The 17,379-nt window shown below is 43.5% G+C and overlaps 1 protein-coding gene across 1 annotated transcript; it reads left to right on the forward strand.

Annotated features, from left to right (window-relative positions):
* Window positions 1-10,221: 10,221 nt before the first annotated feature.
* Window positions 10,222-13,705, forward strand: LOC103722063 (transcription factor HBI1-like). Its single transcript, XM_026810394.4, has 7 exons — window positions 10,222-10,720; window positions 10,817-11,017; window positions 11,102-11,236; window positions 11,324-11,395; window positions 12,696-12,911; window positions 13,012-13,065; window positions 13,271-13,705. Exons 1-7 carry the CDS (start codon window positions 10,376-10,378, stop codon window positions 13,322-13,324), a joined length of 1,077 nt encoding a protein of 358 aa, XP_026666195.4. The 5' UTR covers window positions 10,222-10,375; the 3' UTR covers window positions 13,325-13,705.
* The last annotated feature ends 3,674 nt before the right edge of the window (window positions 13,706-17,379 follow it).

The following is a 17,379-nucleotide window of genomic DNA, read 5'->3' on the forward strand; positions in this document are numbered from 1 at the left end:
CATGCCGGTTTCGCACAAACCAGTTGAGTATTCTGCGGCGGATAAGCGCCTCGATCTCATTCCGAAGCTGGAAGCAATCCTCCGTGTCGTGGCCGTGGTCCCGGTGGAAGCGGCAATACTTCCTAGGATTGCGCCGAGCTCCTGTATCCCGCATTGGGGGTGGAAGTCGAAAGTAGTCTCGACCTTATATCTCCATTAGGTTCTCTACCCGGGGAACATTGAGGGGAGTGTAGTTCCCGTACTTCCCTGAGGGCATTCGTGGCTGCGGCGGAGATCTCGGTCGAGGCGGGGACCTTGATCGAAGCTGTCCCCGCTGTCGAGGTGGACCTTGGTCGAAGCTCTTCTCAATGGAGAAGAGTAACCTGTAGGATCGAGCCCCAGTCTTAAGTGCCGACATAGCTATCGACTGGTCGAGCTCGCGGATCTCCCAGGTTGTAGCGGTAAAGCGGTCGAGGTAATCTTTGAGGGACTCTCCCTCTTTTTGTTTGATGTCGAGGAGGGAATCCGACGTTCGCTGCTAACGTCGGTTGGCAGCAAAGTTGGTGGCGAACAGCCTGCCGAGCTGCTCGAAAGAGGATACCGTGATCGGCTTCAGTCTAGAGAACCAGAGCCGAGCCGTTCCCCGAAGAGTTGCTGGGAAGGCCTTGCAGAGCACAGCTTTCGAGGACCCCTGCAATGCCATGAGGGCTCGGTAACTTTCCAAATGGTCGAGGGGGTCGGCAGTTCCATTGTAGGGCTCCACCTGGGGCATTTTGAATCTCGGTGGGACCGGCTCATCCTCGATCTGGCAGAAAAAGGAGGACTTAGTGGTGAACTCAAAGTCGCCCTCGCGCCTTGCCTTCCTACTGTGGAGCGCTTCAATCTTGCGCTCGAGCTTCTCGACCTTCCTGTCGAGTTTCCTACCCTGGGGGATTGCCACAGTAGTCTGCTCCGGCCCGTGTTAGTCCAGGGCTGACTCAGCTTCCGAACGCTGCGGCCTTCTGTCAATGCTCCTCCCTAGCAGTTCTCTCCGGGGAGACTCTCGGGCTGAGCCTTGGTAGCAGCACCGTTCTTCGTTGTTGGCTCTCCAGGAGCCATGGATATTCTGGCCCTGGGGCACCGGTTTGTCTAGGGGAAGCACCGGCTGGACCTGGGCCTGTGGAGGGGGCATAAGTGGGGCCTCCACGCGTTGCAGGCCTTGGACCGCTGCGGCCAAGGCTTGAACTTGTTGCACCAGGATGTTGAACTGTTCCGGCTGGACTTGGGGAAATGAATCTGCCGGAGGTCTTGGTGGTGAATTCTGGATAGAGTGTCCGGGACTCGGTGGGGGATGCCGAGAGGCATTGGAGGCTCCTTTGCTTCTCAACTTCATGGCCATAACTCGGTCCCTTCCTCTAGCGCCAACTGTTGCTGGAAATTGGACCTGGAGGCGACCAGTGGCTGAGAAGGAGGAGCTCCGACGTGAGATGGCGGTTGGCGGTTCGTCGGCGGGCGGCATCCTCCGAGGGACCTGTAAAAAGCCGGTGACCGGGGTTTCCGGCGCTTGCCCTCCGATGCTTAAGTCAGAGGGGGCAAATGTATAAAGGGAGAGAAAGTATTTTTTGGAGTTTCAGAGTCCAGCCCCGCTCTAAGAGGGAGGGGTTTTCCTTTTATAGAGGGGTACAGGATTACCTGCGATGTGATGGGGCGAACAGGTTACCGTCATGATTGAGCATAATCGTGTGAATTAATGCACGATCGTGTAAATTAATGCATTGCCGTGGGAGATCAAGCCGAAGCTAGTGAGTCGTCGTGGCTGATCGGACGTGGCTGAGTGAGCCAACTGTTTGCCGTGGAGAGCTTGAGATACGTAGATAGCATGCGCATTGATTGTTGAGTGAGCCGGAGATCAGCGGAGGCTATGCGCGTTAATTGTTGAGTGAGCCGAAGATCTTCGGAGGCCATGCGCCTTAATTGTTGTAGGGCATAGTCCCCGATCGAGCTGCAGAAGGATGTGACCGCAGCGGGTGGATAGTGAGGTTGGACTTCCGAGGTCAAGGATGCTGAGGTCGGGTGCCCGGGTAGGGCGTCTCGGGGTCGAGCGCATGGCCGGGCGCCAGGTCGGGAGCCCTGAGGTCGGGCCTCTGGTGGGGCGCCACCAGGTCGGGCGCCTCCAGGTCGGGCGCCTCCAGGTCGGATGCTTCCAGGTCGGGCGCCACTAGGTCGGACGCCTCCAGGTCGGGCGCCTCCTGGTCGGGCGCCTTGGTCGCGTGCTGGTGATGCGTTCATGCATTTTGGGGTAATCCATTTTTCCCCCAATACATATATATCATGCAATTTGCTAGGTTGTGGTTGGGTCAGGAACAGGAATGCGCAACAGGAATAGCTGTTGTTATGAGAATGTTTATTCTACAAGTTATGCCTTTTTTTAGTTGACTACATTTTCTGAAATAACACTAGAGCTTTTTGTCCATACAGAGAAGGAGTTAAGCATTAAGGAGGGTTTTATGATAGATATTGACTTACGACAGCTTTCTCTTAGAATAGTAGTGCTTAAGAGAAACAGGTTTGCCCAGAATAACTATTCTCTGCTTATGCCTTCTTTGGGAAAGATATTTGGCCAGCATCAGACTTATTCCAAGCCTTATACCTTCTTTATTCCTGAAGCCAACGCTGAATATATAAGAACGCATGCATGGGCTTTACAGTATTTTAGTCACATATCTGCCACTAGCGATAGGTATTGGCAGCCATGTCTGCCTGACCATAGATTAAGTTTGCTAGTTACTCTATTGGGATTGAGAGGTAACAATAAATAAGACAATTAAAACACAACGAAATCAACAACTCTCCCACCTTATATAAATCTGTTAGGAAACAAACAACTAGAGCCAATCCACTTAATATATATATCAAGACATTCACAAATATCTAGCTGATCAAAGAAATGGAAAACACAAAAGGAACACCAAATTTTTATGTGGAAAACCTCCCCAATGTAGAGAGTAAAAACCACGGGACCGTATTCCACCCAAAAAACTTCCACTATCAACCAATAATGGGTATATAATCAGTTCTTTCTAGCCAAAACTAGAGGCACATATCACCACATAATCTCAAGAATAATATTCTTGACAAACATCAATAATAAGAGAGAAAGATTGAAAAGATCTCACATAAACAACAGCCACGTTTATGCAAAAATCTGACTTTCCTAGAAGATTGCAAATGGCGATCACACCGTACAGATTGGAGAACCACTTGTTGTGCGCCTGCTATCCAAATTGCAGCTCAATCGGACCACGGAACACCTTCCAATCGTCATTTGATCAAGATTGCATGCTGAATATCAATTCTGCATCTTCTCTGCTGCCTTCCTCTATTTTTAACTTGTGGAAGACGGCTCACATATCCTACCTTCTCAACATAAAATATTGTCCTAATGGGCCTCACGTTTTGGGCCAAAAGTAGTCTAACCAAATGGGCTAAAACTTAGCCCATATTTGTTAGACTAAGTCTTCTCCAACATAGGAGGGATAACCCAACAGTTACGTCTACGGTGATCTCCATTTTGACATGTTTTTCCATAATTTGAAGTATGTATATTATTTTGTGACATCCGCATAGAAGGATGGAGGTATGCTGCTCCTCCAGTGTCACCTGTCAATCTCACTTCATCATCAACGACAAGAACAGAAGTCGGCTAAGCTAGAATCTCCCAAAGACCTCGGAACACAGCACCAAAAAGTTCCCCTTTCTCGAGAGGTGTGGAAGGTTAAGATCCATTCGAAGAACAGGCCCCGATCCAACAAGTTGCTCCTTTGCTGAACAAAAAAGCCAATTGTTCCAGGAATCTGCACTGCAGAAAAAGTTTGCTTTGAGCCGACGTAGAATTCTTATATTCTATCTCATTTCAATCTCCATAAAGCAATGGCTGTGAATTCCGTTCTTTTCCAATGCTGTAGGCTGGTACCATTTCAAGTTCTGTGCTCTTTCCTCACAAGTTGGGAGAATCTATTTATCTGAATGGAATTTTTATTAGTATAATTTTAGAGATCACGTAACAACTTGCATCATTCATAATATTTTTCTTTATTAGCATGATCTTGTATCAACTTATATTATTTTTCTTTGCTAGCATGATCTTGTTAGAGTAACAATCTGTATCATATATAATATTTTTTTTGTTAGCATGATAATATATTAGCTTATATTATTTTTCTTATATAGAAACTGTGTACGAGTAAATATAACTCTTAAGATGTATCGAATATTTTTTTTTTCCTTCTACAAATATTTTAATAGAGCTGACATAGAATTCTTATATTCTATCTCATTTCGATCTCCATAAAGCAATGGCTGTGAATTCCGTTCTTTTACGTTGCTGTAGGCTGGTACGATTTCAAGTTCTGTGGTCTTTCCACACAAGTTGGGAGAATATGTGTCGGTCTCCGTATCTATCTGAATGGAATTTCTGCGGACCATCACCACCAAGACGCAGTTTCATTCGTCTAAAGTGACTGATGACCAAACCAAGGAAAGAGGAGAGACAAGGTAAGATGCCATATGGTTTGAGGTCCATATAAGACCTTTTATACACAAGTGGATTCAACGACCGGACCAGGTCCATATGGCATTCATCTTTGGAAAGAGCAGGCATTCATCTTTTGGTCTCTATTAATTAAATCAATCTTCCGTGGAGTCAAAGATTGCCATTTCTAAAAGCCTGGAGCTTTAGGGCGAGGATAATATATGGAAATCCTTGGGATACCAGGCCACGTTTTTTATGTTATATTAAGCCTGAAAATGCGACATGGAATTACAGAAAGTAGCTTTTGTTATGGAGCCAGGGTCGTTTGAAGCGATTACATGCTCGAAATTAGAGACAAGTAGAGAATTACGGTGTTTTCCACAGCATTAGAATTAATGGGTTTGGTGATTTGGAGAAGCCCAGCAGTCACCAGAATCTTGGGAAACGTGGCCCAAATTTTAGGTGGCTGGATTTGGCATTTAGCCTGAGTCCTTCAATTATTTCAGGCTTTCAGGGTGTGCCATGCGGGCCAGGCCCAAAGAGCAAATCTAAATTTTGGATCTCCAAGCCTGGCCCTACAGGACTTGGGTCGTCATCCCCTCTTTTTTGCACCTTCTGGTGTTGACTATTTTTTTTTTGAAAGAAAAAAAAGAGGAGAGAAGCCTGTCCAACTTTATTGAGATAATGAAGTGAACAACATAGTGGCAGGAGGACCTTCCACTTGTTTACTCATAGTGCCAAATAAATGAGATATCAGATAGATAATTTATTCATGGAACAATTTTTCTTTTTCTCAGTGATAACGTAAAGCAATAATGCCGAGTAGTGGTCCATACTTGGGATTCAGCAGCGTACTAGATCACTTTTTTTTTTTGGTAGATGGTGCTACATCACTTTAAAGAGGAAAATAAACTTAGGAAGCATAAGTCAAGCCTCAGAGTTTTAGATTAAAAGAGAAAGCAATGAAAAATCTTGGATCTTATCGACTGTGTACGGTGGCACTTAGTATAGAGAGAAGTGTTTTCTTTGAAATGAAGTGTCCAACTTGTGTAGAGCAGTTTGGCCATTATAAGTATTCTGAAGAAATTGTCAAAATCGATGTGGAATACTTTGGTCACTATGAGTATTCAGAAGGATCACCATACTCAATATAGAATACTCTAGCCACTACGAGTATTCGGAAGGATCACCTGGCTCGATATGGAACACTTTGACTGCTATGAACGGGGCTGGATAGAGTTCAAGAGTAAGATCCACCACATTGAAAAGCTGAGTTGCAGCCAAACTTTCAGAAGCCATAATTTGGTCATACAATGCCCGATTAAAATAATCTTTTTTATGAAATTGGATAACTTTTCGATATTTACAACTTTCGGCCAATCTCCTAGGAGATTGAATTGGGTTGAAATTCCATCATTTAGGCCACAAAACAGACTGGTTAAACAAAAAGTTTTTTTTTTGGATAAAACTTTAAGTGGGCATAGCTCTATCCAAGAAGAATCAGGCATAGCTCTCTATCTAAGAGAATCACGTGGAGCGACAGAAGGCATAGTTGAAGTAGAAGTCAAGATCTACCTCCTCAAGAATTTTATTTTTTAAAAAAATATTTGTAAATTTTAGTTTTTTCTAGAATATTTTTATTAATCATATTTATTTTAGGATGTCTAGTCCTATTCTAACTAGAAAAGAAATCCAACCCAAATTACGAAAGGGAGGCAACCTCACTAGTATTATAAATAGGAACTATGTACCTCATTTTAAGAGGTGTGAATGATCAATAAAAGAAAAGAAGATTTAAAGCATGACTTTCAAAAATTTTCCATCTTCTTATAGTTTTCTTTCGAAAGATTCAAGTTGAGCAGGTTGAAGAAAATTTTTCTTCTCTCTGATCGGATCACCGATAAAATTGAGATTAGGGAGTTTTGAAATTTCATCGCAGTGAATAGCCTGATTGATCTTGGCTTCATTTGACCCAATTTCATCCAGCGTAGCAATTAACTAGGCTACACCAACGTCTAGAAAAGGATTGATAGGGCTTTCACCATGGCCACCTGGATCCAACAATTTCCTAAGTACCGGGTGAATCACTTGCCTCACATTGCCTCGGACTACTGTCTAATATTGATTTGCACTATTGCTAGTATTGCTTATCATTGTCCTTTTCAATTTGAAAAATTATGGATTTCTTATCCTTAATCGTGGGATACTGTGCGAGGTGCTTGAAAGGTTCTGGTGCACTGTGATGTCGTGTATAGAGTTATCTATAAATTGGAGCTCGCTAATGAAAGCTTCGGAGTTGGAATCGAGTAGAGTTGGGCAATATGTTTAGAAGATTGGATTCTATTGTCGTTCTTCAGTTGCGGAAGGGCCGAACCAAGAAGGAAGTTTATCTCCTGAGGAGTTGGCAGATCTCAAGAGGCAGCCCTCCGAGCATCACTCTCCATGGAGGCAGCAGGACACCTTTTGGCCGAAGAAGTCAATGGTGCAGTGGATCAAAAAGGAGGATAAGAATACCAAAATCTTTCATCAATCCACGATCATTAGAAGATAAAGAAATTGTATTCAAAGGTTGAGGGATAGCAATGGGCAGGCGATTGGTAGTGCTGAGGCTATCAAACATGAGATCTTTCAATTCTTTAGATCAAGGTGGGTAGCTAGTCTTGGGGGGTGATATGTCGATGTCCTTCCTACCATGATGTGATTATCGCCATTCAGCAGTTCTTCTCCTCGACAGTGATGCCAGGTGTTTGAAAGAAGTCCTTTGTCACCCTTATTCCAAAGAGGTAGGATGCATATGAGCCTAACCACTATAAACTGATAAGCCTTTATACCACCAAGTACCAAGCTATTGCAAAGATCATGATGATCAAAATAATGCCAGTCCTTCCTCATCTTATTAGCCTATAGCATGAGGCATTTGTAAGTGGTCGCATATCACGGATAATGTGCTTATCATCCAAGAGTTATGCATGACCTCCAGTTGGCCTCTTATCCTCACAGTCTTATGGCTATCAAGTTGGATATAAAGAGAGCTTATGCAAGTATGAGCTGAGACTTTGTAATGTATGCCTTGGAGAGTTTCGGTTTGTGGAGCATGGATCAGCTGGATTCTAAGCTATGTTTATGCTGATGAAGTTCACTTCTTTGGTCGGCCTGTGTCAAGATTGCCCACCATCCGTATACCTCTTTATCATCTATGCTAATATCCTGTTTTGCACCCTCCAAGCAGCTACCCTGAATGAGGTTTTGGATATTTATACGCCGGCTTCAAGGGCCCAACCGATCTCATACCTTCTCTTTACTAATGATTGTCTATTGCTTGCCGAAACTACTAGGCAAAACCTCGTAGGGATTTTGGAGCGCTACTTTTCTGCTTGAAGCCAAAAAATGAATATTTTGAAATCAACAGTCTGCTTTAGCCCGAAGATAAAACCGCAGTTGAAGGCTGCAGAGGGCAAAGTGTATTGCGTTTGAACCTTGGAAGATATTTCTGGAACAATTTCAGGTAAACCACTAATCCTCTCGTTTCTGCAAAATAATTTGTGGTCCTGCCACCTCCGTCTCCGTAAAGATAAGGATACACCAAAGAAACATTCTTTAATCCCGTAGTATATGACCTGTCGTGCTTGAGGCTGCCTCCAGTAATTCACGCCAACTTGACGTTTTTGACAGTTAAATGTACCGAAATGTGTGCCATACTGAAAGTCCGGGCCATACAGAAAGTTTCAGTTTCTCATAAAGCGTATCTTAATCAGCTGTTCTCTTGGATTCTTGGATCATGCACGGAAAGGTACAAGAGAATGGAGTTGAACCAAGACAAAAATGGTGCAAGTGAATTGGCGTGTCTTAAGGGAAGAAGGGAAAAGGTTACATATGACCTAACCATTTTTCAAACTGGTTCTGATCAATTCTATGCATGTATGCTTGATGTCAAGCCTCGTGAATGGCCCAATTACTGTGAATCCCATCAAATCCCTACAAGTCGAGTCTCTTGGGCCGTGTAAACCCGGAAGCAGGGTTGGAGGCTTTTGGGAAGCAGAATATATCCGAGGTATGTCGAATTGTATTATCGGAGGGTTGCAGCTTTGTCATTTAAATCTTAATCAATCCATCTGCCGCCCTCTCGACAGGGGATGCGCGCGCACACACACACACACATATATATATATATATATATATATATATATATATATATATATATATATATATATATATATAACAAAACTATATGTGTCGGATCCATAGGTAAGTGATAGTATTAGGCTAGATTGATAGTTTTTGTTCTATACTAATAGAGATACTATGCTAAATACTAATATATTGATTCACCTTTTTTTCTTTCAAAGCGATGGCTCTCTTTTTTACATCGTATCTCCAATTCTGATCACAAACTAACTTTCACAATCTATAAAATTAATTCAATTGCATAGCTTAGAAACCTGGCTAAGTTTCTTTCGCTTTTTTATTTGGCTAAGTTAATTAATATAGTTGAATTGATGAGAACTTTGAAATATGGAACTCCATACACTTATTCAGTACTTAAAATGCAGCAACATGGCACGAATGGTAGCCGGACGATTTTTTTTGGATATCTGACCTATTTCGAATATTAATAGAATTCATTTAGCAAAATTTTACAAAATTTGGAATAGGTTTGGAATTTAAAATTAAAATTTGTTAGAGTTTGCGACGAATTATTATTTGACCCTCGAATATCCACTATCCGAATACGATTATATATATATATATATATATATATATATATATATATATATATTGTGAGGAGAGTGAAACCTCAAAATCCGATGACATCTAATTTATATCTTTACTATTAAGTTAAAAAACTTATTTATCTTGCAAAATTATATTTATACATATTTTTACTTAATATTTTTTTATTTTTATAATTTCGGGTCGGGCATCTGATCTGATCCGAATAATCGATCGAAATAAAAATTAATCGGATGGATTCGTATATCGGATGGATTACTACTTTTTTAGACGAAATAAGTTTGAAATTTTTAGATAAATTTTTAATCAAATTTAGAAGAAATTCGAATAGCAAAATTTTAAATATAAAAAATATAAATTTTATGAATATTCTATCCGCTGTCATTCCTGTTGGCAGCAAAACAAACGGCTAACGAATCGGTGCTGCACTGAAGGCTGAGGTAACGGGCAGGGAATCCGGGAGGTAGCAGGCGGTAACAGTTCCAGAGATTTCCTGAAGAAGCACTGACAAATAAAAGCCAAGACGTTACGGCCACTTGGGTAGCTGGGCCAGTGGAAGCTCCTTCACGTGAACGCACCCTGAGATACGCCGCCCACAACCGTTACATGCAACCAATTAAAGATTGCCACGTGGCCACATAAACCACGTGCGCCACCCACGGTTTCGGGAGCTACCCGGTTTCCAACGGCGATCCTACGTTATTGACGTCCGGACGCCCGCGTCCTCCTCCAGCCTGGCTTGCTTTTCGGAGACAAGCCCACGTGTCCGTCAAGTCCTTGGTGGGCCCACAGTGCACTCAGGGAGCCAGGGGCCCCACTTTGTCGCGACATGATTGCTTCATCTCCGGGCTCTGGTTCTGTGAGCCCGGCTACAGCCATCACTCTCTCCCTCTCAATTTAATTCGGGGCTGAGTCTAAAGTCTATGTACCGAGACAATAAACCCATCACCGGGACGCCATTCTCCCGTGTAAATATGTACTCCAAGTCCAGGAAGAAGAAAGAAAGAGAGAGCGAAGAGAGGGGAGTTGGTGAGAGCTTGTTATTTTCCTTCTATATAAAGCTAAGGAGAGGGGAAAGCGAGTCCTCTTATCACCAGTTGCTAGGCAGCTACGCACACTCTATCTCTTCTAATTTGTCTCTATCTTTTGAGCGCAATGCTAAATATGTTGATGCACCGGCCCGTCTCTGGGACCAACACCAGCATGGCAACTTCGGACCGGAACCTTTTGGACCGGCTCAAATGGCATCAACCACAGCAGGGTTCCTACTTTACTTTAAGCAACCGTTGCTATGCAAATGATAGCTATCTACTAGCTAGCTGTATAGACCAAGAAAACCGCCCCACAACCATCTGCAGTAGCTATGGGAAGGACAAGGAGGAGGAGAGCAAGCAGCAGCTCAATAACCGCTATACCATGTTGGGCTCTTCTCCGTTGCAGAAAGAGAGCACTACCAGTGCCTCTAAGAAGAGGAAGGCTGACGCATTTCATAGTGGAAAGGTGATCGACTCTCAATACTTCCTCTCTTTCACATAATTATATACAAAGCAATTGCATGATTAAAGAGTTAGTAAGGACTTTGACTTCTTTGACCAGGTGGGTTGCACTGGTGATGGCACAGTATTGGTGGTGAAGCCAGAAGTGGAAAACCAACAATCCAACAGTAACGACAAGAAGAAAGAAACTTCGGGTGAGAACTCAAAGGAGAATTCAAAAGCATTGGCGCCGATGCAGGACTACATCCACGTGAGAGCTCGACGGGGCCAAGCCACCGATAGACATAGCTTGGCTGAAAGAGTATATATATCATCTTCTTTGCTTTGAGATGGTGTTTGGGAAAATTGAATCGTATATGGAACTGAACAAGGAAAGTTGGTGCAGGTAAGGAGAGAAAAGATCAGCGAAAGAATGAAGTTTTTACAAGATCTTGTGCCGGGGTGCAACAAGATAACGGGCAAGGCTAGCATGCTTGATGAGATCATCAACTATGTTCAATCGCTTCAGAAACAAGTTGAGGTAGAGCCATGCCTTCAGGCTAATAATTTTACTTTGGAATCCAAAATAGATTGTATATTGATAGTCTATCTGTTTGAATTTCCTTAGTTTTTGTCGATGAAACTGGCCAGTGCGAATTCAACACTCGAATACAATATCGACGAATTCTTCAGCAAAGAGGTAAATTTCTTCCCAGTTAAACATCAAGAAACTGCATTATAGACAGTACTATAAAGGTAATAAAACCTGGGTCCGCCTGTACAAGACATGACCGACGCAAGGATAAGCTTCCTCTGCTTTGGGGAACAAAGAATTTACTGCTCTCTGAGCTTTAAAAGAAGCAATTACACAGTTAGATGTTGTTCAAAGTCAGTTTGCAAATGGAGAATATATACAAGGGGTGTATTGAATACGCGAACTGAAAGCGCTCGGACAAGTTAATGCAAGTTTCGCACTCTTGCAGGCTGGGGCAGGCCTCATGGGGAGTCCTGCTTAGGTAGCTAGGCCCCTAGTGGATGTCACTGAATCTGATAGTAACTGGGCCTGTGCCAGTTTTGTCCTTTGGAACTTGGAAGAAATCAACCCTCACAAACTAGCCGGGGGGAACCTTAAAGAACTAGGTTTAGCATTTAGTGAATCCAACGTTAGAGGTGAAGGGCCGTGAGCTTGGGTGGTGCGTCCTTCTATATATAGGAGGCATAAATCCTGTTATCTCGAGGCTTTTTTTGCGAGGGTTGGTATTAATTTATCATTACATAGATGCTGTACATTTTTGATTCAGACATAAAAGTTACTGAACAGTTTCACTCAATATTAGCAAGCAGTAAGCCAGAGTTTCAGATTAATTAAATTTGATTTTAGTTGCAACATGGTTTAGGTAACAGTGCAATCACTGTTACAACCGCGGAGACATCCCCAATCATTTCAATGCAAGAATTGCAAGATTTGCAGTTGTCAAACACATTCGATGGCACATCCAAACACTCCACAGAAACTCTTTCAAAAAGGAGTTCAACTGTTATGTCACTTAATTACGTACACCTAGCATGGTTGAAGTGAGACACTTCTTGCAACAAATTAATGGCCTTGGTAGGATGCACATCAATGGTGCCCACTCGTCAAACTGTCGTAGTTATAATTGCACTGGATCCCACTTGATGGTGGCCTAATCAACTCTCTAATTAATTAGCTCTATTTTCATAGATTTCCCCGAAGAATGACTTAGAGAATGACTGCTACTGTCCATAAAAGTTGGCGACTAATTAAGCTGAAGTTCGAACTACAAGTAGCCATTTATCACAAATGACAAAGATATTTGTATCCAGAGGTCCACTCCTTTGTTAAACTTGAGTCAGAATTCGTGATATAAGAATCAAAGTGAAGCCTCAGCTTCTTCTTTTCTTTTTCCTTTTCCTCCACTTTTGATGTGTTGTCATTGTCATTCGTAATAACGTACGTAGCTCTCTTGATGTTATTGTAGATGGACCCAGTTTCGAGCACAACTTGTCCGCCAGCTGGGATGCCATGCGAGCCCGTGGCCCTATCCTATCTTCCGTTCAACAACTCGGAGCAAGCAGTCGCACGAGGTGGGCTCGACATGGCCTTGGATCATCCAGAGTTGGCCCTTCGCAGGACCATGAGTGCACCTGCAGCAGTGCCAGAAGCATTCATGGATTCATGTTACACCGTAACTACTGTAAGCAAACAGCTATTGGTTTAGAGCAGAGCATAGCATCAATCGCCACTTTATCACAAGCAACTAATTGGTACATTTATTTTATGTTCTTATGTTTCAGGTTAATGGTTCGTCTGTCACCTGGGACACTAATATGAGAAGCTGCTACGACATGGTAATCCACCAAGGATTAGAATTTCCACTAGAGGACCTTTGAAGTCATGACACTGACCATCAATACCATATATTAACACAAATTATTCTTGAATAGCTTGCATTGCATTCATATTTTCCTTTGATACAGGTTTTGCAGAAGAACACAATACTAATTATCTATTGCAGGCGAATATTAACTATCATTTTTCATTGGATGTAATTAGATGAAAGAACCCATCGGTAGCTTCACTGAGAAAACGAAATGGCTGCATCATTAATGGCACGACTCGATGATCCTAAGGTGGAGTTAATTCATTCAATCTTGGAGCAAAAATGTCTTGAATCCTGGACACGGAGATGCCTTGTATGCTTTTCTAACAAAAAAAAAAAGGGAAAAAATCATGAAAAATTTCAACTGCTGTACCTGCTATTACAATATGTTCAACAACTTACGCAATAAGCAGCCAGCATTTTGTAATTTGGATGAATCCTTATGCCAAATTAAGCATCTGAATATGTTCCATGTTTGTAAATGTCAATTTATTTACCAGATTATGTAAAAAATCTAGCAGATGGTTGTTTACTGCCGCCAACTAACCCGTTCTGTTTTGTGTCCGAAAGTGTGGTTTGTCAAACTTGTACTAGTGCATTCAAAGAAGTCAAATGAATACAAATGATATGTTCATCAAATAAAAAGCAAACCATAATACTCGATAGCTAAGACTAGAAGCAAGCAAATTACTTACACAAACAAAAGCGATCTCAATAAGAACTTAAGATGATTAAATTCCACTATGTATCCCACTATTCTTAAAAGCATTAGGGGAATTTGACTCTCAATTGGAATTGTGAATGGGATTAATCTAGGTTAGTTCTAGCCAGCCATGGATGCGATCAATTTTAACTTATGTTTGTCCGACTCCTATCCTACTCAATTTGAACATGAGCATTATTTGAGATCCCAACTCACCAGGGGGCATAGACCATGGCTATGATCTCGCGCCAGCCTAACTATGAGCATGGCTAACTAGGCTAACTTGATTTTATGGGACCTATCTAAGTAACGGTTAAATTTCTCGATTAAGACTATAGTAGTTGCTCCAAATTTAGACCCTAGTCAAAATCAGTCTTTGAGAACCCTCTAATTGACCGGATGCTAGTCCAATTGCAGCTTTATGTGCATTATCTAACTTGACTTAAGCATAAATCCCATGTTAAACTCCAATGTCCCGTAAGGTCAGGCATGGGTATCAAAAAGGCAGCCGATCTGAATAATTAACCTGATTTGACCTAATCTCTTCTGTTTAGTGGCAATGTGTTATGATAAGTCTCCACAGCTGTTTTGTGACTGTGTATCTTCGTTAACCGCATTTTAAAGAATCCTAATACCAGATTGTCACAAAAGATTTTTCTTTGTTTGGAGTTAAAGATAGTCGCAAACAGATGACACATAATATGATCCTAGAAAATTAAAAGGAAAAAAAGAACCCTCTCAATAGTCTAGAAACTGAACTCCAGAAAAATAAACTCCACATTTTAGAAATTAATTTTTTCCTTTGCTTTTGAATAACAAGATGATTATCCAACATATAATTTACAATTATTTTTTTAAAGAAAATTTGATTGAAATCATTCTAAACACTCGCTTGCAAATTCATGCCACGCGCGTCCTACGTATCATAATTACGGTAAGCACCTTGGGCCAAAACTTTGGATTCAAAAAATAAGAAAGCAGAGTGACGGCGGGATTTGGATCAAGCTAACTTTTAAAGATTGTAGGCAGGGCAGATTGCGTCTTCTTTAAAGGGGATTTAGCTATGGTGATAGAGTAAATTCGAGATGAAGTCGGCAGGAAGACGGACACCCACTGCTCAGTGATATTCACAGTATGGTAAGAAACTGCGGTTCCTTTCAGATCGTGCATGTATACTGAAAGACAAATAGGACTGCGGACTGATCACTTCTTTTGCTGCAAAACACTCGAAAGATACTTTTTGGACATATTATATAGCTGCCTCTACTTCTATGCCACATCTTCTTTCTAGACTCTTTTTTTTTTTTTGCTAAATCGGGCATTTCATACAACACGGGTACGAATACACCCAATCGAATCAGAAAACAAAATGTCCCAAAAAGCTCCTGGCATCCCTCCCTCCCCAGTCCATAGAGTGCCTCCTGAGTGACTCGCTACATATGCCGCCACCCAGTTGCCCATCCCGTTAGCTTTGTGATATACGTGCATAGCTTGAAATATAACACTCTCACTCACCATCATCCAAATATCGCAAAGCAAGGGGTGAACTCCGCCGACACTGTTCGGGCCCTTTCGGACCCAACTGATAACCATGGCCGAGTCACCCACTAGAATGATTGAGCTCGCCTGAAGCACTCGTCTCACATAGCACATGCCCATCCAGGCTTCCCGCAACTCTGCTCCAGAAACTGAGGTATCGAAAATCTGACAGTCCCCTGCTGCCACTACACTGAAGCTCGGGCCCCTGATGACAAATCCAGCGCCACCCCTCCTACCTCCCTCAATGACTGAACCATCAAAATTGATCTTGAGAAAACTTGGGGATGGAGGCTCCCAGGTAAAGAATACCCTATGTGGAGCTGCCGAAGTAATATGAGAGCCCCAAATGTCCCGAGCTATCAAAAGTCTATAGTCTGAAGCTGCACGGATGATCTCTGCTACTTGTGCACGAGCCCGCTCCATCACGAACCACGGGGACGGACTGAGCTCGGCAAATGTCCAGGTGTTCCTGGCCAGCCATACCTGATAAGCTGTGCAGGTTGCCTTAATAGCTAAAAAGCGCATCTTGGGGATACCAGACCATCTCCAAAACTCCTGCAGAAAACCTTCTCTCCAGCTCCAAGCGTCCTCCGAGATCCCTGACAACCTCCAAGCACCCCTCGCCCAAACACACTGGAAAAGTATATGATCCACCGACTCGTCCACCCCACAAAACAAGCACAGGGAAGAGATGCTCACTCCTCGTCTACTCAGTACTAAACTCGTCGGCAGACGCTCCTAGGCCAGCTTCTAGAGAAAGAGAGCAACCCTTTGATGAAGCCCAAAACCCTACACCCAACCGCAATCTAAGACCTGCTCTGACTCCTGTTGAAAAGCCCAAGAGACATCACCAATCCCGGCACTGGCTCTACAAGTAGTGCTCCAAACCCTAACATCCAGACCGGCTGATCCCGGAATAGGGACCGCTCGAACCTGATCTGCCAAGTGCTCCCCAAACAACTGACCCAGCTGTCGCCATCCCACTCCGCCACTCCCGGCCTGAGCAAGTTACACACCCGTAGCCTCATCGCTACCTCACTACTAACCATCGTCGGCCATAGTCTCAATGGGAGTGCGTCCACCCACAGGTCCTCCAACATGTCAATGCTCCACCTGTCGCCGATCAGCCACCTGGAATGCGCCAGGGCCATGGGCACAAACCTCCCAATCTCTTGCCACATAAAGGAACTCCTCCGGTCGCCTGCCACCTGCCACCTGCCTGCCAGATCCCACCTGACCATATATAGTCGTCATGACTCGACTCCAAAATCCATGTGGCTCCAAGACCAGCTGTACCGCACGCCGTGCCATGAGTGCCTTATGCCTCCCCACAAGTGACTGCACACCCAAACCACCCTCTCATAATGGCAGACATACTCTCTCCCAGGCCACCAAATGTGCCCCATGGCCCCCAGGAGCCCCACAGGAAGCTCTGCAAGAGCCGCTCAATCCTCACCAGCACCGTCTTCGGCACAACAATATGTGCCATCAGATAGATAGACATAGAGCACAAAATTGACCTAATCAGTGTCAATCTGCCCTTCATGGAGAGTGATGATGCCCTCAAGTCTGCTCTGCACCCTCTCCACCAAGGTAGAACACTCCGCCACTCGTAACCTTCTCCTTGTGAGGAGGACTCCTAGATAAACAAGGGCCTCCCTGCTCCTGCATCTCCAGAATCGCCCTGATCTCCCGTCGCACTCTCCGCTCTGTGCTCGAACTAAAGTATATGGCTGACTTCTGGAGGTTGACTCTCTGCTCGGACATCACCAATACTCTGTCAACACGCCCTGTAGAGCTCTCGCATCCATCACCTTTGCCCTATCAAGTAGGAGGCAATCATCTACAAAAAGCAAGTGAGAGGTGGGGTGGGCGCTGGGGGCTGGGTTGTAGGCTGCCAGCTCCCGATTCCCACAAGCTACATACAAAGCACGGAAAAGAACATCGGAGCAAATGATAAATAAATAGGGGGATAGAGGACATCCCTGGTGGATCCCCATAGTAGCTCGAAAAAAAGACGATGACGTGCCATTCACCAGA

Source organism: Phoenix dactylifera, chromosome 1 (assembly GCF_051530095.1).
Source record: "Phoenix dactylifera cultivar Ajwa chromosome 1, Ajwa_hap1_PhDact_Kaust_v1.1, whole genome shotgun sequence".
In the NCBI taxonomy this organism is placed as follows: Eukaryota; Viridiplantae; Streptophyta; class Magnoliopsida; order Arecales; family Arecaceae; genus Phoenix; species Phoenix dactylifera.

Bases quoted from the DNA above. Each gene is read 5' to 3' on its own strand.
- LOC103722063 (XM_026810394.4), top strand. From the start codon at position 10,376: ATGCTAAATATGTTGATGCACCGGCCCGTCTCTGGGACCAACACCAGC. The intron at 10,721-10,816 runs GTGATCGACTCT...TTCTTTGACCAG, and splicing joins ACGCATTTCATAGTGGAAAG to GTGGGTTGCACTGGTGATGG. The intron at 11,396-12,695 runs GTAAATTTCTTC...ATGTTATTGTAG, and splicing joins ACGAATTCTTCAGCAAAGAG to ATGGACCCAGTTTCGAGCAC.